Genomic DNA, 22,199 nt, shown 5'->3' with positions numbered 1-22,199 from the left:
CTGAAAAAAAAAACCAAAAACCTTTTGCTCTGTAAACTTAAGGATCTAGTCCAAATTTAAAAAATCAGAAAAATAACAGTATCAACTCACCTAATATTAGTGGACTTCAGCCTCATAACTTATTTCATAAAACTAAGATTCCTTTTTATTGCAGCCATGAATGTCTTATTCACAAAAGTGCTGTGTATTCTTACATAATCTGTATCACTTTAGTTCTGGATTGGGACTGTGACCCAGAGACATGCGTGACTCTAGGTTTGTGCAAGGCTAGGACCAATTCAGCTCTCATGGGCTCCTTTTAGATAAGAGCCATGGGAAGAAGCGCCCCCCCCCCCCCCCCGAGATTAAAAAGAGGAAGTAGAGGGTACTATACCTTCTGGCCCAGTGCAGATATCTCTCCATACATGGGCCACAGCAGCTCCTGCCCCAGCAGCATTTCCAAGAAATAGGAAGTAATAAATGTCAGGGGGCAGGGCTACTGCTGTAGCACGTGGCTCCCCCAAGCTTGGATTGCTCTTCTCCCACAACTAGAGTGGCTCTGTTTAGGGATGATGTTGGGACTGGACTTAAACCAACTTATAGCGTGTTTTACAATCTAAGAGGTAGATTTTAAAAGCCTTGCATGCACAAAAAATGGCCACGCACACGCGAAAACGGGCCGCACAGGAGCTATGCAAATTTTTAATAGCCGGGAAGGGAGTTGATTTGTACACTGCAGTGTCTGCTAGCTGCAGTATACAAATCAACTCCTTTTCATCATGTACAAGGTCAAAAATTCTTTCCTGATGTCAATTTTACAAGGGATACCTCTGAATGGATCTGTAACACCACCCCCCCCCCCCAACCCTACCCACCTCCCAAAAACTCACCTCGAATCAAAGTGCCCTTTACAATGGTCCATATATAGAGTATCAGACTGAACTTATAAAGAGGCTCTCTCTCACTGGACTCCTGCACCTACATGCATCCATAAATATGGGTGCACATGCAGTCCTTTTAAAATCTACCTGTGAGGTTGTTTTTTTGTAATTATTTTTAGTTTGGTTTTTTTTTTTTTTTTTTTTTGGGGGGGGGAGGAGATAAAAAGGACCTATACAAGGAGTGGCCAACTCTGGTCTTCAAGAGTCACAAACAAGCCTAGTTTTCAGGATATCCACAATGAATATGCATGAGATAGATTGCAAAGAATGGAGGCAGTGCTTGCAAATCTCTCTCATGCATATTAATTATAGATATCCTGAAAACCTGACCTGTTTGTGGCACTCAGCAAAACTATGTGCACCAAATATTAGGTGTAATTGGGTATGCTTTGTTTTGTTGGGATAATTTTGATAATGGTCTTATGCATGTGAATCTGCTTTGAAAAGTGGTGTAGCTTATATGCATATTTACCACCTAACTTATGTGCAATGTTACTCCTTGTAAGTCTACTACTATGCACAGTAAGGCAAATTAAGATAACCAAACATGTAGGACATATACGTTGAAAAATCTAGTCTGAATTTGTACCATATGGCAAAGCAAATAAAAGAAATGGATTTCTATGATCCGATGTAGGGGCACTGTTTCTTTCTTTTACTCGTTTTAGACCATATTTCAGTCCTGGAAAATCTCAATATATTCATTTCAATTGAAAACAAAGGCATGCAAATGACTGGTTTATGCTACTCCCATAATCATAGCTGTAGGGAAAAAGTGAGCTAAGGTAAAGACTGGCATATCTGATGATCTTTAATGTACATTTTTATACAAATACTGCAAAATGACAACCCTGATTTTAGATCAACAAAATGGTACTGTACTTTGTCATTATGTATTTTCCCACCTATATAATGACTTCCTGCTCAGATGACACAATGCATTTTGTCAACAAAATTATTTTAAGCTCTGCTGACAAAAAGTGTTTTGTTAAACAAGCTTATATAGAGTTTATTTTATGAAATTCAGTTAAACAAGAAAATAACATTAGACACTTCAAAGACTGTTTCTCAGAAAATGTAGCTTAAGTAACTTAGCGTTCTCATTTTTCTCTAGCTGCTTTCTACCAGTTAGTGAAACAAGGTTGGCCAAAAATAATAGTTTGTGCCTGATTTATATAAGGATTTTCCCATAGGCATAAAATAAGAAAGAAGAGATGGGGGTCTGATTTGCACAGGGTTTCCTCCCGTGTCAACCCTGTAAAGCCCACGGCACCTATGAACTCAAATTCCTGCTTTTCTTACAAAATCTATAGGTGCAATGAAGTAAAACCAGGCTTGACTCGGTCAGTCAGGGTTGACCTGGGTCTGAGGTTAACCAACCCAGACTCTCAAGGACTTATTGGAGCTTAGGGAAAAGTCAGTTCTTGGCATCCTGGCTTTAATTCTAATGTTATCTGGACTGCTAAATTCAGTTTTTAACATTTATCTAAGTAAAATCAGAAAGCTGGAGTTTAAATGAACTTGGATACGATAAGTGATAAAAATTTGACTCTCGACCATGATAAACAGCATTGATGTTTGCAGGAAGAAGAGGGAGCATAGAAGAGTTTTTGTGGGAAAGGATTTGGAGGAAAAAGAAATGGAACTGCAGATAGCATCAGAAAGGATTTATCTTTGCTTGAGTTTGGAATAAATATATATATATCTTCTAGAGAAGTCTAAAACATTCTTGCTAGGAATTTGGTAAAACAATTCCATTATGCAGTAGCCATATTGGGTCTGGAGAAGAAAAGATCAGTGAGTTCTTGAACGCTCATGTATTGCTATATCTGTTTTTGATGATCTTTTAAAGGTATTGTAACTTTCAAAGAATTAAAAAAAACAATTCCAAAATTAAAACTAAAAAGCTAGCACTTATATTGCCTGAATGTTTTGGCATTATGCCTGCTAAGTATCATGAAAATGCTTCTGAATATCTTTTTCTAAGCATGAGAAGAATTAGCCCAACTCCTGAATTTGGCAGAATCAAACTCTATGGACATTTTAAAATAAACCGTCACTGCCATGATCCATATAGTAGCAGCAAAGGAAAACTTATAATTGGAATTCTATCCAGATCTTGTTGACATAGTGGTTAGGGTTTAGGTGGAAGCTTTAATATCTGTTTCCCAGTGATGGTGATGTTCATGTTTATTGCATTCGACATACTGCACATTTTCAATGATATTCAATATTCAAATACTTGCCATTTAGCCAGGCTACAACATGGCGTGTTCTTGCTGCCTTACACCTGATGGTGTTTTGGTGTGTTGATGCCACTCTTTGTGCTGCTTTGTCCCTTTAGCAGTTGAGTGGGGTTTTTCTCGCCACTTTTTCTGCTTTGGCCCCTCTTCATGATGCCTTCTGATGTTGATGCCACTTTTGGTGCTACTTTGCATCTCGTGCTGCCTTTGAGGGTTCATGCTGCTATTGTTGGTTCTCTCTTTGGAAGCCTTGGGGTGTTCTTACCACTCTTGCACTCCTCTGACAGTGCCTTGGAGAACTCCTGCCACTGCTGGTACCCCTTTGCCCCTTTACGGTGCCTTCAGCTATTCATACCACCTTTGGTGTCACTTTGCCACAGTCTAGGTGTCTTGGAGTTCTTACTCCCTTATGATAACGTCTTCCCACAAGTGTCATTAGAATTGATGAGACAACCTCAATTTTGGAGCCCAAAATAGGCTGCAATGCTTCATCCATCGACTATAGTGGTAAACAAATGAACAAATACAATGAAAAAATGAAAAGGGGGTTTTTGGGTTTTTTTTTTCATTTGAAATGAACCAAATGATTGGAGGTGACCTGTGAGACAAATTAACAAACCGAAACAAAAATTGTGTCCCTGCACATGCCTGTTGAATGCTGACCTCTTCCTTCCTCTGCCCCAGCATGCATATTGTTAGCTGGGCTAAAAAGAGATATCCCTCAGGGTGTGTTTAAGTCAGGGGAATACATCGGATTTTCAAAAGTTCATGCGCTATTCTATCCCCCTCTCTCAACTGCCTTCTGAAGTAGCAGGGGCAGAGTCTGTGGCCACTTTCTCTTTGAAAATTAACTGCAAGCATGCATGGTAAAAGTACCCCTGTGCTTTGCAACTATGCAGGTTATCTGAAAACTGCCCCTATAGTGACAGAGGTGAAAGAGATTTCAGGACCCAGAATAGAAACAGGAAAGCAAAATGGTTTATGCTTTTATCTTAAAACATACTTAAAGGAACATTTGAACCTAATTGCCTCAAAAAGTCAGTTAGGTCCAGGTTGTAAAATACCCAGGGATTTGAAGCACTAAAATGTAACACTATCTATTCCAAATCTGAAGCACAGGAAAAGAGAAGGCTTGTTCCCACCTCAGTGAGATACAATAATCCCCTGTGCAGCCCATCAGGAAGCCATACGTCCCATGGAGGGTGCATAACATTTAGAAGAAAGCCCCTCAGTTTTGGAAAAAATAACTTCACTTACTTTGACCTTCTAAGGAAGTAGAATGCCTTTTTTTTTTTTTTTTAGCAATATATACCTAAAGAGAACCTTTCAAACTAGCTGAGTTAGAGCTGATATGTTCCTTTAAAGAAAGTAATACATGTTATGATAGCGAGATTGCTCTCTGGAAAGTACCATTGGATAATATAGACTCTGTCATCTGATGTTTTTTCATACCTTTTTTCTGTCTATTTAGGGTGAGGAAATCACAGCCTTACCTTGGTGCCTTTGACCCTTTCTTGGCATAATACTATGGAGGATTGCCATTGTCTTATATAGTTACCAACAGCAGATTTTTTCCTGCTAATTCCCCATCCAAGTACTAGCCAGACTCTGCTTAGCATCTGATATCTAACAAGCGCAAGCGTTCCCAGTCTAGCGTTTGTGAGGGGTGGTAGTTGCCATTCAGCATTAAATAAAGCTCAAGGCAATAATCATAAGTTATACTTGACAGTATCAATTGGGTACTAACAGTAAATATTACACGTTTGGGTTCCTGCCCTTGAGGCTGTGGTTTCGGTGGCGGGATGTAACAAAATGGGTTCAAGCATGAAGTGTACAACAAACTTTGGGTCTCATTTACTAGGATTTTTCCCCCATAGATAGTACAGAATGGGAGAAAAGTCTTAGTAAATCAGGCCCTTTATTTGGCATACACAATTTTACAATAAGCAAAAATGCTGCAGGCAGGGCCTGCGAACTCAGTCTCAGTTCTGTGTCTCTCCAAAAAAACAGTGCACGTTAGCTTTTTTGTGCTGCAGTTCCCCAGCTAGTATTGGCTGCTGCATAGAAAACTAATTCACTTGTGACTGTGCTCATGGGCACCGTCAGACATGGGCAGAAACCACTGGCCCTTCCTGGGTACAGATGCCCTTCCTAGTCTTGTTACTGGCTGTCCCTCCTAGCCTCTTTACCATTGTGTTTCCTCCTGACCCCTAGCTTGGGTTTCCCCTTATAGGTCCTGAGATCTGAAGAGCTTTTGGCTTTCCTGCATATAAAACAGCAGGTGCCAAATTGCCTCTAAATGCATAATAACACAACACTTAATGTCAGCACATGGACAGTTCAAGGCTGTATTTCTTATTTCTTCAGGTTTTTCTGTTGCCCCCATGGAGTTCTGTGTCATGCACACCTCCAGCAAGTCCCCCTCTCATTTTATTAGCTGTGCGCACATGCTCTACCTGCAAACAGACGCACCAGGCAACTAGAGGGCAGGCTGCAAGAGCTGGCAGATCTGCTGTGCCTGCAGCATTAGCAGCAGTAAGGAGCAGGTGAGGGGGTGGGGCAACAGTGGTTGCTAAGTCACCAGGGCGCATGCACTGCTAACCAGCAGGCCAATACAGTACAGTGCGCTCCGACAGAGCGCACTGTTAGCCTGCTTTTGGACGCACGTTTTCCCTTACCCCTTATTCAGTAAGGGGAGGAAAACGCGCGTCCAACCCGTGGCACCTAATAGCGCCCTCAACATGCAAATGCATGTTGATGGCCCTATTAGGTATGCGCGCGGGATACAGAAAGTAAAATGTGCAGCCACGCCACACATTTTACTTTCAGAAATTAGCGTCGACTCAAAGGTAGGCGCTAATTTCTTCCGGCGCCGGGAAAGTGCACAGAAAAGCAGTAAAAACTGCTTTTCTGTGCACCCTCCGACTTAATATCATGGCGATATTAAGTCGGAGGTTCCGAAGGTTGTAAAAAGTAAAAAAAAAAAAAAATTTAAATTGGGCCAGCGGCTGTCGGGCCGAAAACCGGATGCTCAATTTTGCCGGCGTCTGGTTTCCGAGCCCATGGCTGTGAGCAGGCTCGAGAACAGACGCCGGCAAAATTGAGAGTCGACTGTCAAACCCGCTGACAGCCACCGCTCCAGGTCAAAAGGAGGTGCTAAGGACGTGCTAGTGTCCCTAGCGCCTCCTTTTCCCCATTTCTACCGCACCACCTAATTTGAATACTGCATCGCGCGCACTGGCAAGAGGATGGTGTGCACGCCGGGAGAGCGGGCGTTCGTCTGCTCTCCCGCGGACTTTACTGAATCGGCCTGCAGGTTTATAATATAATGACAAAAAGTATATCCTTCTAAAAACACAGAAGTTGATATTTAAAGGGTTTGTCTGACTACATTTTGAATATTTCCTCCTGCTCCCTGGCTAAACTTCCAGGAAAAAATGTACCTCGGTGGAAAGAGGTGAGTTGGGGGGCATTCTTGGGGTGTAGTTTCACTTTGTCTGAGCAGTTTTGTGAGTCAGCATTGCCTGAGCAAAACTAGCTGGGTGAATCTGGTTGGAGAGAGGCCAATATTGAATAAGTCAAGTAAGTTATCTTGCATACATTTAGCTAGATATTCAGCGTAACTTACCTGAATAAGTGTTCCACTGAATATGGCTGGATAAAGTTATTCAGATATCTTTTGCATAGGTATTTATCCGACCAGACTTAGCTGACTAACTTTGTCCGGACAGTGCTGGATAACAGCGCTGCCTCGGCAAAGTAAACCGGCACTCCAAGAATGCCTCCAGTGCTAATTTGGGTCAATTTCGTGCAGGCAGCATGTCGCTCAAACCAAATATCATGAAGCTGGGGAAAATAAAATATTCAAATCCCAGTTTTTGTCTGGCTAACTCCAAAAGCTATCTGGGGAAAAATAACTTTGAATATTGACCTTACACATATCTGTCCTAAGGTAATCAGGATAGATTTATCTGGGCATATTCAGTGCACATTATTTGGGTAATTTCTGCTGAATATCTGGTTAAAAGTATCCAGGTAACTTTACCCGGATAACTTTCCCACTCACCAGCTTATTAAGTAGGGCTTCACAGTGCTGAACTAGAAATGTTATTATTACAAAGAGATTTTCTTTATTAAAAATAAATCATAATCTTTTAAATAAAATAGAGGTTTAGATGCTAATGATGGAAAACTAATGGACCTCTGCTCTCTTGTTTAGCCTGCAGATCTGTGGGGACAGGAATGATGTTGAGTTCCTGGGCAACCTCCTCCATAGAAGAAGTTGCTGAAGCAGCACCCGATGGCCTTCGTTGGATGCAGCTCTACATCTACAAGGACCGGGAGGTCACTAGATCACTGGTGCGGCGTGCTGAGGCTGCTGGTTACAAAGGCATCTTTTTAACTGTGGATACGCCTTACCTGGGGAGACGTCTTGATGATGTGCGTAACAAGTTCCAGCTCCCGCCTCATCTAAGGTATTTTCTGTTCTTGGGTAACAATTGTTTCAACAGTGCTACACTGCTGGTGCATCAGTAGTCATTTATCTTTGGAAATTACAGCATTTACAATCACGCTCACATGAATGAATGGGCATGAAAAGCTACTCAGGCAGCAGTATTAAAATCAGAACAAAAAATCAAAACATGTATCATTATTGTATAGGATGGGAGTCACTGCAATATTATCAGTTCCTTCTTCTATGGTCCTAAATTCAAGGCACAATAATGTTGTTCAATTGGCCATTCCTCAGATCTGAGGCTAAAGGCACAAGAACCTTTTCAGGGCTTTGGTTCTGCTCATAGCCTTTATAGTTCACCAGGAGTAGATGGACCTTGCAAAATACTTCAATTGTTCTTCCTACAAGGTAAGCATCCCAAAGTACAAATCAGTAGGCAACCAGGCCATCTATCAACAGAGATCGCACATAAAACAGTAAAATATTATTATTATTTATTAAATTTGATTGATCGCAATTTCTTACTAAAGTAAATCAAGGCAATATACAATAAACCTTAAAGTAAAACAACATAATAATAGTCAATAAAATATAAATAAACAGCATTTCATAGATAATAAAACTATACAATTAATAGAGCATAAAAGTAAATAAATCTTAACATAAGATAAAGAAACTAAAAATGATATTAAAAAGACCATTGAAATGCATGTGAAAACAAAAAGCTTTTAAGGAATTTCCTAAACTTCAAATAATCAGTTTCAAGCCATAAAGATAAGGGAAGAGAATTCCAGATACACAAAGCAAGATTTGTAAAATAAATTTCTCTCAAGGATTCCAGCCGGATCTCTGTGTGTGAATGGATGGTAAGTAATTCTAGTTCTATTCAGACAGTATGGTTTAATAAGAGTAATCAGATAAGAAGGTATTCCATGACAACATGCCTTGAATGTTAAACAGGCAATTTTAAATGTAATGCAGGCAGAGATAAGTAACAGTGGAGATCTATTAAGAATGGTGTGACATGGTCATATTTGTTTATACATAAGAACATAAGACATAAGATATGCCATATTGGGTCAGACCAAGGGTCCATCAAGCTCAGTATCCTGTTTCCAACAGTGGCCAATCCAAGTCACAAATACCTGGCAAGTACCCAAACATTAGATAGATCACAAGCTACTATTACTTATTAATTACCATCATAGCAGTTAAGGAACCTCTAGGAACTTATCCAAACCTTTTTTAAACCCAGTTATACTAACTGCTATAACCACATGCTCTGGCAATGAATTCCAGAACTTAACTATGCGCTGAGTGAAAAATAATTTCTTTGATTTGTTTTAAATGAGCTACTTGTTAACTTCATTGAGTGCCCACTGGTCCTTCTGTTATCTGAGAGAGTAAATAACCGATTTACATTAACTTGTTCAAGTCCTTTCATGATTTTGTAGACTTCTATCATATCCCCCCTCAGTCGTCTCTCCAAACGGAACAGCCCTAACTTCTTTAGCCTTTCCTCATAGGGCAGCCATTCCATGCCCCTTATCATTTTGTTCACCCTTTCTCCAGTGCAGCTATATCCTTTTTGAGATGCGGTGACCAGAACTGCACACAGTATTCAAAGTACAGTCTCACCATGGCGTGATACAGAGGCATTATGACAGCCTCCGTTTTATTTTCCATTCCCTTCTTAATAATTCCTATCATTCTGTTTGCTTTCTTGATCACCACAGCACACTAGGCCAATAGTTTCAATGTATTATCCACTATGCCGCCTAGATCTCTTCTTTCCTGGGTGGTAACTCCTAAAATAGAACCTAACATTGTGTAACTACAGCAAGGGTTATTTTTCCCTATATGCATCACTTTGCACTTGTCCACATTAAATTTAATCTGCCATTTGGGAGCCCAGTCTTCCAGTCTCACAAGATCCTCCTGCAATTAATCACAATCCGCTTGATATTTAACTACTCTGCATAATTTTGTGTCATTTGCAAATTTGATCACCTCACTCATTATACCCCTTTCCAGATCATTTATAAATATATTAAAAAGCACCAGTCCAAGTACAGATCCCTGAATCACTTCACTGTTTACCTTTATCCACTGTGAAAACGAGAAGGGCACCCCGACGGAGTATCGGGGTGCCCGGGCATAATGTGGGTGCCAGGCACATGCCGCGCCAGCTCCCTCTTTGCCTGCCGACACTCCCGGGATCGCATCCACGCCGCGCCGGCACCCGGGGGGGGGAGGGGGGGAGGGAGGAGGTTGAAAGGGGGAAAGCGGGCCGCTGTGCGCTCATGCCCGTGCCAGCGTGCCCGCTTATTGGCTGCTATCCCCGAGGACGAATCCGGTCCTCGGGGAGGCAGGCCGGGAGCCCTAATTGGCTCCCTGAGAGGAAGGGAACCAATCGGCTGGAACCCAGCCGATTAGGTTCCCAGGGAGCGCCGGCAGCTCCCTCTTTGCCTGCCGACACTCCCGGGATCGCATCCCACCTACCCACCCTCACGTCACTAGTTATGTTAAGTTATCATGTTCATATTGTATATGCTAAGTTATCATGTTCATATGGTTCTTGAGCCAATGTTGTCGCAACCGGGGGAGGCGGGGTCGCCCGAGCCAATTGAGAGGCAATGTGTCGAGGGGCAGGACAATTTGGTGCTGTTGTCCTGCGGAAGACTCCTTGCTGCAAGTGGCGGGAGCTGGTGGTGGTCACAACCCCTTGCTGATGGTGGCGGGGGTAGTGGTTACAACGCAATGTTAATATCTGCGCACCTTGCTGGCGGGTGGCGGGTGCGCAGGGAAGCTGATGTAAAGTACTGGCTCGGGCACCTAATTGTGGTACAATAAAGTTGCGGCCTGTTTGATCCCACTCTTGTCTAAGTCTCGTTCATGTTATCGATTAGAGATGTGAATCATGTGATCGATCGTCTTAACGATCGATTTCGGCTGGGAGGGGGAGGGAATCGGATCGTCGCAGTTTGGGTTTTTTAAATATCGTGTAAATCGGGTAAATCGAAAACCAGTACACTAAAACATCCCTAAAACCCACCCCGACCCTTTAAAATAAATCCCCCACCCTCCCGAACCCCCCCAAAATGCCTTAAATTACCTGGGGTCCAGTGGGGGGGGGGTCCCGGTGTGATCTTCCACTCTCGGGCACACTAAAACAACCCTAAAACCCACCCAACCCTTTAAAATAAATCCCCCACCCTCCCGAACCCCCCCCCCCAAAATGCCTTAAATTACCTGGGGTCCAGAGGAAGGGTCCCGGTGTGATCTTTTACTCTCGGACCTCTGGTGCGTTGTAGAAATGGCGCCGGCGCTACGTTTGACCTGTCATATGACAGGGCAAAGGTAGCGCCGGTGCCATTTTGTTTTTTTGTCCCCCAACGTCAGGAGCGTAGGAGATCGCTCCCGGACCCCCGCTGGACCCCCAGGGACTTTTGGCCAGCTTGGAGGGGCCTCCTGACCCCCCACAAGACTTGCCAAAAGTCCAGCGGGGGTCCGGGAATGACTTCCTGCATGCGAATCGTTTTTCCGTACGAAAAAACGATTTGCGGCAGGAGATCGCTCCCGGACCCCCACTGGACCCCCAGGGACTTTTGGCCAGCTTGGGGGGGCCTCCTGACCCCCACAAGACTTGCTAAAAGTCCAGCGGGGGTCCGGAACGACCTCCTGCAGTCGAATCGTGTTGTCTACAGCTGGAGCCATTTTGCGCTGCCATTTTGCGCAAAATGCCGCCGGCCGTAGACAACACGACTCGACTGCAGGAGGTCATTCCGGACCCCCGCTGGACTTTTGGCAAGTCTTGTGGGGGTCAGGAGGCCCCCCAAGCTGGCCAAAAGTCCCTGGGGGTCCAGCGGGGGTCCGGGAGCGATCTCCTGCCGCAAATCGTTTTTCCGTATGGAAAAACGATTCGCGTGCAGGAAGTCGTTCCCGGACCCCTGCTGGACTTTTGGCAAGTCTTGTGGGGGTCAGGAGGCCCCCCCAAGCTGGCCAAAAGTCCCTGGGGGTCCAGCGGGGGACCGGGAGTGATCTCCTATGCTCCTGCCGCGAATCGTTTTTCTGTACGGAAAAACGATTCGCATGCAGGAAGTCGTTCCCGGACCCCCGCTGGACTTTTGGCAAGTCTTGTGGGGGTCAGGAGGCCCCCCAAGCTGGCCAAAATTCCCTGGGGCTCCAGCGGGGGTCTGGGAGCGATCTCCTACGCCTCTGACGTCGGGGGACAAAAAACAAAATGGCGCCGGCGCTACCTTTGACCTGTCATATGACAAGGCAAAGGTAGCGCCGGCACCATTTCTACATCGCACCGGAGGCCCGAGAGTAAAAGATCACTCCGGGACCCTCCCTCTGGACCCCAGGTAATTTAAGGCATTTTGGGTGGGTTCGGGAGGGTGGGGGATTTATTTTAAAGGGTCAGGGTGGGTTTTAGGGTTGTTTTAGTGTGCCGGTTTTCCCGCCCTCCCCCTTCCCCCGATTTACGATTTTTTTATGATAAATCGGGGGAATTGTTATTGTATCGCGGCTCTAACGATTTTTGATGATTTAAAATATATCGGACGATATTTTAAATCGTCAAAAAATGATTCACATCCCTATTATCGATTGCATTGCTTGTTATTGATTTGTGAGAGGGTGGGTGCTGGGAAAAGTCAGTCCTGTCTACCCATATTATGACCATTTAATCCTACTCTGTTTCCTGTCTTTTAACCAATTTGCAATCCACAAAAGGACATCACCTCCTATCCCATTACTTTTCAGTTTTCTTAGAAGCCTCTCATGCGGGACTTTGTTGAATGCCTTCTGGAAATGCAAACACACTATATCTACTAGTTCTCCTTTGTTCACATGTTTATTCACCTCTTCAAAAAAAAATGTAGGAGATTTGTGAGCCAAGACTTCCCTTGGATAAATCTATGCTGGCTGTGTCCCATCAAGCCATATCTATCTAAATGTTTTGTGATTTTATTCTTTCTAACAGTTTCCACGAATTTTCCTGGCAATGAAGTCAGGCTCACCTGTCTATAGTTTCCCAGATCACCCCTGGATCCCTTTTTAAATATCAGGGTTACATTGGCCATCTTCCAATCTTGAGGTACATCAGATGATTTTAATGATAGGTTGCAAATTTTTACTTATAGGTCTGAAATGTCATTTTTTAGTTCTTTCAGGGTGTATACCATCCACTCCAGGTGATTTACTACTGTTCAGTTTGTCAATCAGGCCTACCACATCTTTCAAGTTCACCATGATTTGTTTCAGTTGACCTGCAGCCCAACTTTCATTTTTACCAAAGATGACTTTCGCAGCAGTGTTTTGGGCAAACTATGGTCTGCGTACAGATGTTTTGGTAAGGCCACGAAAAAGTGTGTTGCAATAATCAAGTTTATTGAGGACTAAGTCATGTACTATAGTTTTAAGGTTATTGGAATAAAAAAAAAGGATGTAATCAGCAGACGAGAGGATGATAATAAGAGGATTGAATCAACTGAGAAAAATGTGATTTGAATGATAAATCACTATCTAACTTAACCCCTAGAGTTTTAGAAATTTCATGGACTGGAATAGATACCATCCATAACTGAAGAAGGTAATGGATCAGAGCGATGTTTACCTAACAAACACAGCAACTTAGATTTGCTGAGATTGACATCTACACCAAAATTAAACCAACAGGGTCATTTATCAAATTGTGTTAGGGCATTATCCAGGGCGATTTGATAAATGATGATATTTGTACAATGTTCTCTTAACCTAGTTTGATGCACTCTCTACTAGCTGCTATCAAGCTAGGTCGAGAGTACAATATATAAATCTCATTTTTGTATACATTTCATCACTCCAAATCAAATAAAATCTTCACTGATGTCTACTATGCTGTTTGTACCTCTGACTGTGCATGGAAAATAGCCCCCCAAAATCTCAGCCTCTACCAAAATCTCTCCCCGAGATACTAATTTCCCCTCCTACGGGGCAGATTTTCAAAGGGTTACGCGCGTAACCCCCAAAAACCTGTCCCTTCGTGCACTGGGCCTATTTTGCATAGGCTTGGCAATGTGCACAAGTCCCGGGACGCGTATATATGTCCCGGGGCTTTGAAAAAGGGGCGGGGTGGGTGGGATCATAGGCAGGGTGCTGGTCCAGGGGCGGGAAGGGGGCGTGGACGTGGGAACTTACATGCATACATTTGTCAGCTTATTATGCAGTTTTACATTTGCTAATTACCTTGCGCAAATGATATCAGACTTGTCTATTGCTTGCTAAGGTGAACTGGGGGGAGCTCAGAGTGAAGAACTAGGAGGTTCTCGATGAGCTGGAGAAGGACTGGGTGAACTGGTGGAGATTTTGAAAAACTGGTGATTTCTATTACACGAGCATCTATTACATGACGTCTGCACATAAACAGGGCTTTACAGGAGCAAATCATGATTTTTTTTTTCACAAGTAAAATATATGCCTTATGTTTTTAAAGAAATGAATGTGCTTTCATTGCATTAAAATATGCATTTTCAATGCAATGCAGGTATATGCACACATGTTTGGGGGGGTAGACCTGACCTAAGCGTATTTTTAAATCTGCGCATACTTCATACCCGCAGTTTATAAAATACTGTTGATAATCTCCGCATGGACATATACACATGTATTTGGGTCCATGCTAAGTTCTTGGAAAGTTATGCTTAAAGCATGGAATTATATCTACTTTGAAGATGGGCAATTTTCAAAAAGCCAAATATTTTGGATAATTTGCCCTTCTCAGGCAGAGTGTCTACATATTATACACTTGATTGAATATATCTTTTAAAATGTGTGTTTTTGTTTTGTTGGCATTCACTATTATCTTGGACTTAAAGGATAATTTTCAGAGACATTTACCTGGTATTTACCCTGATAGACTGCCCTGATTGTGAAAATTGTCCATCTGACAGTGGCTAAAAAGTACAGAGGGGATTTCATAGCACATATACTTTTGGCTAGAATTAAATAATGCATTTCTGGAGGTGTGCTGAAGTGGGGCCAAAAACAGCATGCATATATTTGATTGTCAAATATATGTAGGCTCCTGTTTCCTCGATGGGTGGCCAACAGAAATAGCTAGCAGATACAAAGTGTACAGACATGTTTTATGCGCGTATTAATATAAAAACCTCTTGTTTAACAAAACAAGATAGATTAGAGCTGTGGTGGCCATAATACCCTTCTTATTAATTTTCAGTCATAAAAGGGATTGTTTCTTATGTATTTGCTTTTATTAAATATGCCAGAATTGCTTAGATGCAATTGCATAGTGACACGTCAGCATTACTCATCACATTAGAGGCAAGCATTTTATGAAGACAAATGCAGTTAGAGGGGGTTGTAATCATTGAATAGTGCTGGATGTATTCTGATTTCAGTAAAACCTTTCACACGGTTCCACACAGGAGACGAGTAATTTCTGAATAGGTCATTAGCTGGTAAACTGGACGTAAGAGATTGAATGATAAACAACAGAGGCTGGTGGAAAGTGGAGATCACTTCAAGGAGAGGCAGGTGACTAGTGGACTACCACAGGTATCAGTGCTGCTGATGTCAGTTTAATTTTGTGTGTCTGTGATATTGGAGAGGTTCTTGAAAGGCGGATATTTAGTTAAGATCTGCAAGTCTGATGGAATGGAAGTTTAAGAAAACTTGAGGAGCAGTCAAAAATGTAACAGCTAAGATTTAATAGAAAATAATGGAACAAAATCCATTCAATACGCAGAAATGCAGGGGAGCGGTGTGTTTTAGGGACTGACGCATCAAAAAACACCAAACAACATGTTATAAAATCCAGGGTCGGTGCGTGCAGGGGGTGCACAATTGTGCAACCTGCGCATGCTGAGCCGAGCAGCCTGCCTCTGTTCCCTCCGAGGCCGCTCCGAAATCGGAGCGGCCTCGGAGGGAACTTTTTTCTGGCCTCCCCCCACCTTCCCCTCCCTTCCCCTATCTAACCCACCCTCCAGTCCTAACTAAATCCCCCTCACCTTTCTTAAGAAAGTTACGCCTGCCAGCGCGCCATTCCCCAGCCTGGGGGCTGGTTCGGAGGCCCTGACCATGCCCCCGGAATGCCCCGGGCCGGCACCACGGCCACGGCCCCGCCCCTGGAACACCCCCGAATGCCGCACCGCCCCGACATGCCCCCAAGCAAAGCCCCGGGACTTACACGCGTCCCGGGGCTTTGCGCGCGCCAGCGGCCTATGCAACATAGGCGCCGGCACACAAGTCTCCTGCTTGAATTCACCAGTTTGCCGATACCCTCCACCAGTTTACCCACTCCATCTCCAGTTCACAGAGACCCACCTAGAACTTCACCCTGAACTTCTCGCTTTTCACCCAGACATCCCACTCTAAAATAGCAGAAAATAGACAAGCCTGATATTGATTGCACTTATTAATTAGCAGGTGTAAAACTGAACATATAATTTGCCTATCGTGTTCACGTATATCTCTTATAAAATGGCAACTTCTGCATGTACTTTTTGGCCCAGCACCAGAAAACCCCTAAATGCCCCTTTTTTGTGCACATAAATGTGCACGTGAAACTGAAACTTTGTGCATAATTTCAATGTTTGTTTATTTATTTATTTATTTATTTAACTATTTTCTATACCGGCTTTCACGACCAAGGGTCACATCAAACCGGTTTACATTTAACAGGGCGTGCATTGTACAGAGAACTCGAGCAACTATAAAAAACTCGAGCAACTTTATAAAATAGCATGTCCATGAATGCAAGCTATTTTCGCATGTATATGCTAATTTTACACATGTAACTCCTTTGAAAATTAACTCATATGCATATTACTTTCCATGAAGAAGAAGCCACTCAAAAACAAGGTGCACAATTTTACAGATAAAAAGCACCTACTTATTTTCTTGTAATGTGGACAGTTTGAAAATTGCCATCACAATGTACTACTCTACCAAAATTATACTTTAGAACATATTTTTGATACTGTACCTGCTTTGTTTATACAGTGTATATGTCTGTCTTTGTTTCTCTCTCTCTCAATATGGAAATATAGAATCATGATGGCAGAAAAAGACAATATGGCTTATCTGGTCTGCCCATCCACACAATCGCTTAGATCTACAATCCCTACCACTCCCTCAGAGATCATCTGCACTTATCCTATGTTTTCTTGAATTCTGATACCGTCCTTGTCTACTTCACCTCTACTACAGGCTGTTCCATGCATCCACCACCTTCTCTATAAAAAATTACTTCCTTAGGTTATTCCTCAGTCTACCCCTTGCATCCTCATCCCATGATCTCTCATTCCAAAGCCTCTTTTCCATTGAAAAAGACAAATTGATACCTCTGGGGTATTTAATATTTCTATCATAACTCCCCTATTTCACCTGTCATCTAGTGTATACATGTTTCAATTTTTAAGTCTGTTTCCATATGTTTTGCAATGAAGATCACTGACTATGTTGGTAGCCACATGCTGGACTGCTTCTGTTTTGTTGAAGGTGTGGTCTCCAGAACTGTATACTGTATTCTCAATGAGGTCTCACCAAGGACTTATGCAGGGGCAATATCATCTCCTCTTTTCTGCTGACCACTTCTCTCTCCATGCACCCAAACTTCTTTCTAACTTTTGCTATCTTCTTATCTGTCCCCCTCAGCTCCCACTTTTCTTTTGTGCATAGAATTTCACCTCCTAGAATAGTGATCCCTTGGTTTTGTATCCCAAATGCATGGTTCTGCACTTTTCACATTTAATTTTAGCTGCCAGACTCTAAACCATTTCTCATGTTTTCCACACCTTCCTGGCTGTCTACCCTGTTGCAAATTGGTATCAGCTGCAAAAAGACAAACCTTCCTGATAGTCATTCCACAATATCACTTATAAAAATGTTGAAAAGAACCAGTCCAAGGACTGATCCTTGAGACACACCTCTAGTAACGCCTCTGTCCTCAGAATGAACTCCATTTACCACTCCCCTTTTTTGCCTGTTACTCAGCTTCTAACACAGTCTTTCATTTTAGGGCCAAAACTATGGGTGTTTAGCTTACTTATAAGTCACCTGTGCACAACTGTGTCACTGGCCCTGCTGAAATCCAAGAACATTACATCTAATGCTTCTCCCTTATCCAACTTTCTGGTCTCCCAAAGAAATTGATCATTCTTCTGAGAAGAACTACCTCTCTCTCTATAGAATAAATATTGTTTATTTTTTATTCTACCTCTTGTAAGCTAACGTATGACAATATGGAAACACGTCAATTGCTGGACTTTCATGGTTTAGATTTTACAGCAATTTCCCATTATGTTATGAGTTAAATGTTCTGCTTTGCCATTAGGTTTTGAAGAGATTAAAAATAATCATTATATTTCTCGGCCCGACTTAGCTTATGTTAGCAGAATAGTATTATTTAAAAGTTAAACTTAACTCTAGTTATGTCTGCAAAAATTGTGGAACCAAAGTCAAGATTTCTTAATCAGACCCTAAGCATTCTTAGAGGTAGATTTTAAAAGCCTTGTGTGCAAAAACGGCAACATATGCACATAAGTGCGCCGCATGCGAGCTATGTGAATTTTAATTAGCCGGGAAGGGCGCATGTACATTGATGTATGCGTGCCCAGAAAAATTAGGTGGAAAAGGGGCAGGGCATGGGCGTTCCAGAGGAGGGGCCAGCACTGACACGCATAACTCCTAATTTTCCTCAGATGGTGTGTGTATATTATATGTGCCACAGCTTCTCGGTAGGAGTGAGAGAGAGAGAGCGCGAGCAAGAGCACTTGACACTCAATATAAGGCTATCTGATGCTCTATAAATGGAAGATTGTAGGGGGACATTTTGATTCAAGTGAGTTTTCGGGAGGTGGGTTGGGGTTAAGGGGGCGGTGTTACAGACACATTCAGAGGTATCCATTGTTAAATTTGACATCATAAAAGAATTTTAGAACAAGTGGGAGCAGTCAGCTCCTTGACTTAATGATGCTATGTGGAAATGACATCACTGCTTACTGTGCTTAGGGCTTTTGTACCCTTTGACCTTCATTTGGACCCTGGGGGGGTTTCTGCCACTCTGGATGGTTTCTTTGTGATTCTCATGATGCTTGGGGTCTTCATGCCACACTTTCAGTTGCTTTCATTCTTTATCACTGCCTTGGATGGTTTTCTACCTCTTTTGGTGCTTTGTTCTGACTTCAGGGTGCCTTGAATTATTCATGCCATACTTGGTGCTGCTTTGCCTCTCTTATATAGCTTTGAGGGTTTAATGCCTCTGCTGTTGTGCTCCTTACCCCACTTTTTCAGCCCTGATCTAGATACTCTTGCTGCTGTTTTGCACCCCTGAAGGTGCCTTGGAGAATTCCTGCCACTGCTGGTACCATTTTCCCCCCTGTGGGTGTTTAGGCTATTCATGCAAATTTTGATGCCATGTTGACATTTCTTCATCCTTCTGATGATACATACCCACAAGTATCAATAGAAATGATTAGAAAAGACCAATTTGGGAGACTAAAATAGGTTGCATTGCTTCACCCATTAACTATTATGTCAAATAAATGAATGAATAAAACAACTGAAATCCATTTTTTTTGTTTAAACAAAACCAAATGACTATGACCTATGAAATGAATGAATGAATGAACTGAAATAATTTTTTGACATGGGACTAGAGATGTGCATTTGTTTTGATCCAAATGGGAAAATGCAATTAATGAGTTGATTTTTTGACTGTTTTTCTTTCTTGATTGATTTATTTTCCACAATCTTGCATAGAATGTTCGAGGTGGATTACAAAATAACGTACAAAAGTAGTACTTAAAAAATCATAATCATTACTAAAACAATATACTCATGAAAACATCAAATAACATCTGTCTAACTATACAAGACAACTAGACCTGCTAAACACATTCAGATATATTGAATCATTAAAGTCCCACATCTGAGAAAGTTTGGGAAAAAATGGTATGTCTTTTTAAAGCCTTCAGGAACAACCTAGCACATGTGATGGAAAGAAGATGCTCAGGGTGAGAATCCAGAGTATAGGAAAATGCCCTTTCCTTAGTTAACTCCAGATGAACTGCCATTGTGGATGGAATCTCCAACAGATTCCTATTGGCTGTCATGGCTGATCTTAGTGAACAAGCAGGTTTATCGGTACGCAAAACAGCATTGAACCAAGGTATGATTTGTTATTTATGTAATAACCTGTGAATTAGTGAAAGCATCCTGTCCTGAATTTTCCAGTACAATGGTAAACCAGTGCAAGGATGCCAGTACTTGGATGATATGTTCATGCTTTCTTGCACCGGTTAACAGTCAAGCCATAAAATTCTGAATAGTTTGGAGTGCATGGATAGTTTAGTAGGGTGACTGACATAAACAGCATTGCAATAGCCAAGACCAGTTAGAATAAGTGCTTGCAAAACTGAATGAAAGAAGCAGTTTTAGATATCTTAGAAGTCATAATTTGTAAAAGGAGTTTTTGATAATGCTGTTAACTTGATATTTCATATATTAATTTGTATAAATGACTACACCTATATTTCTTATATGTTATCTGACTGGAATGCTGTAACCAGAAAAGTGAAAAGATAGAGTATTAGGCAGCTCAGTTTTCATGGTAGTAAGAATAATAATCTTTGTCTTCTCCATGTTTAATAGTAATTTATTGTGAATAACCAAAATTTAACTGAATCAATAAACAAAGATGAATTTTAAAAGCCTGTCGCTTGCCAAAACCAAGAGATTCATGCACAAGTCAGGCTGGCGCTCGCCGAGCAGATTTTAAAAGCTACTGTGTACATATATCCTGCTACATGCACAAATGAAATATTCTGAAAAAGGGGCATGGGTATAATCTGTAGGGATGTGAATTGGATTTTGATATTTTTTTAAATCGTCATTAATCGTTAAAGAGTGCGATACAATAGAAATTCCACTGATTTATTGTGAAAAAATCGTTAATCGGGTTAGTGCACACTAACGGGAATTAGGACACAACCTAAAAACCCACCTCAACCCTTTAAAACCGCTCCCTTAGCCTCCACCACCCTCCCGACCCCCCACAAAAACATTTTAAAATTACCTGGTGGTCCAGTGGGCCCCAGGAGTGATCTCCCGCTCTTGGGCCGTCGGCTGCCACTAATAAAAATGGCGCCGATGGCCCTTTGCCCTTACCATGTGACAGGGTAACCGTGCCATTGGCCGCCCCTGTCACATGGTAGGAGCACTGGATGGCTGGTGCCATTTTTAAAGATGGCGCCGGCCGTCCACTGGATGGCCCGCACCATTTTTAAATGGCGTGGGCCATTTCCTATAAGGAAAGGAAGTAGCAAGCTGTATCAATCTGCTAAGGAGTAGCAATCTGTTATGGATCAACTCTCCAAGGAAGAGGAGTTGGCAATAGGTATATAGTTCTTCACTATTGAGATAGCAATCTATCTTGCCCCCCGCTATGGAGTAGCAATCTGTATATATATATATAAACTGCTGGCAAGTCTCAGAGAAAGAGGAGTAGCTGTCTATATGCTACTTCTGTGAACGGAGTCAGTGGTCTGTAGTGGTTGGCTCCCACAAGGTGACAATAGTGAAAGGAATGACCACTTGGAGGAAATGGTGAATCCCTGGGCTGATGGCAGATGACAGCGCCCCCAGGAGGAGATCCTGAGAGGAACCACTGGCTAGGCTAGAATATGAGATAAACACAACAGTTCTTTATTAGAGTGGAAGCTGGACCACCAGAGGTGACTGTAGTGAGTCACTGTGTCCGGAAAGGCTGAAGTCCTTCTGATACTAGAATATAATCTCTGGGTAACTGAGCTGCAGAGAGAGACTAGAAGTAGTGAGTAGACAGGGTATACTGGATACAAGATGGTACACTCACAATAGTAGATGTCTACAATGGTCTCTATGCCACAGAGAGTCTTCAGTACATTCAGGAACAGGAGCTGTAGGCGAGCACTGGTTCCCACAAACAGTCTGTAATAAGAACTCACAATTGCTGTATATGAAATGGCTTCTAGAGTAGAAGAGAGTCTGTATAAGATTCTAGGAACATGGGCCCTCGTGGAGCGAGTACCAGTTCCTATCTGTAATCTTGCCAATGTAACTCTTGATCTCTGTACCTGTGATAATGTCTTGGACGGAAGGGAGTCTTCAGAGCAATAGGAATGTAGGCCCTCGTGGAGCGAGTACCGATTCCTATGTAATAGAATTCACTGTGTTCATGTCCGCGATCGCTTCCAGGAAACGAGGAGCCTTCAGAGTGTTCTGGCAATCTGAAATCAAGAAGAGAGAGTAGAGCCCCTGTGGAGCGGGTACTCCTGGTAAGTTTGAAAAGGCCGAGCAGTGGGGATGGGTTCCCCGGCTGACTCGGATTGTTGTTGCAAGTATCGTGGACTGCCGAAGCAAGTCCTGTTGGAGTTCCTTGCTAACTCGTTAGAGGTTAGCAAACAAAGACCTTTTAAAGTGCAGATGGATCATGTCACTATGGGGGGGATGCCCCCGAGGTTTGCGCCCTTGCTGGTACAAAGTCTGGAGCACGCGCGCTCACCCTTACATCATCGGGAACATGGCGGATCAGTA

General features: G+C 42.6%; 1 protein-coding gene across 2 annotated transcripts in view; it reads left to right on the top strand.

Moving 5' to 3' along the window:
* HAO1 (hydroxyacid oxidase 1) overlaps positions 1 to 22,199 on the top strand; it is a 104,039-nt gene that overhangs the window by 25,009 nt on the left and 56,831 nt on the right. For both annotated transcript variants that reach the window (XM_029596863.1, XM_029596864.1), the window contains exon 3: positions 7,383 to 7,638. In XM_029596863.1, the coding sequence (XP_029452723.1) occupies positions 7,383 to 7,638 (256 nt within the window). The remainder of the gene's footprint in view (positions 1 to 7,382; positions 7,639 to 22,199) is intronic.

The sequence above is a fragment of the Rhinatrema bivittatum genome, chromosome 3 (assembly GCF_901001135.1).
Source record: "Rhinatrema bivittatum chromosome 3, aRhiBiv1.1, whole genome shotgun sequence".
NCBI classification, from domain to species: Eukaryota; Metazoa; Chordata; class Amphibia; order Gymnophiona; family Rhinatrematidae; genus Rhinatrema; species Rhinatrema bivittatum.
The sequence above is the reverse complement of the archived record's forward strand: the minus strand, read 5'-3'. Positions and strand labels throughout refer to the sequence as shown.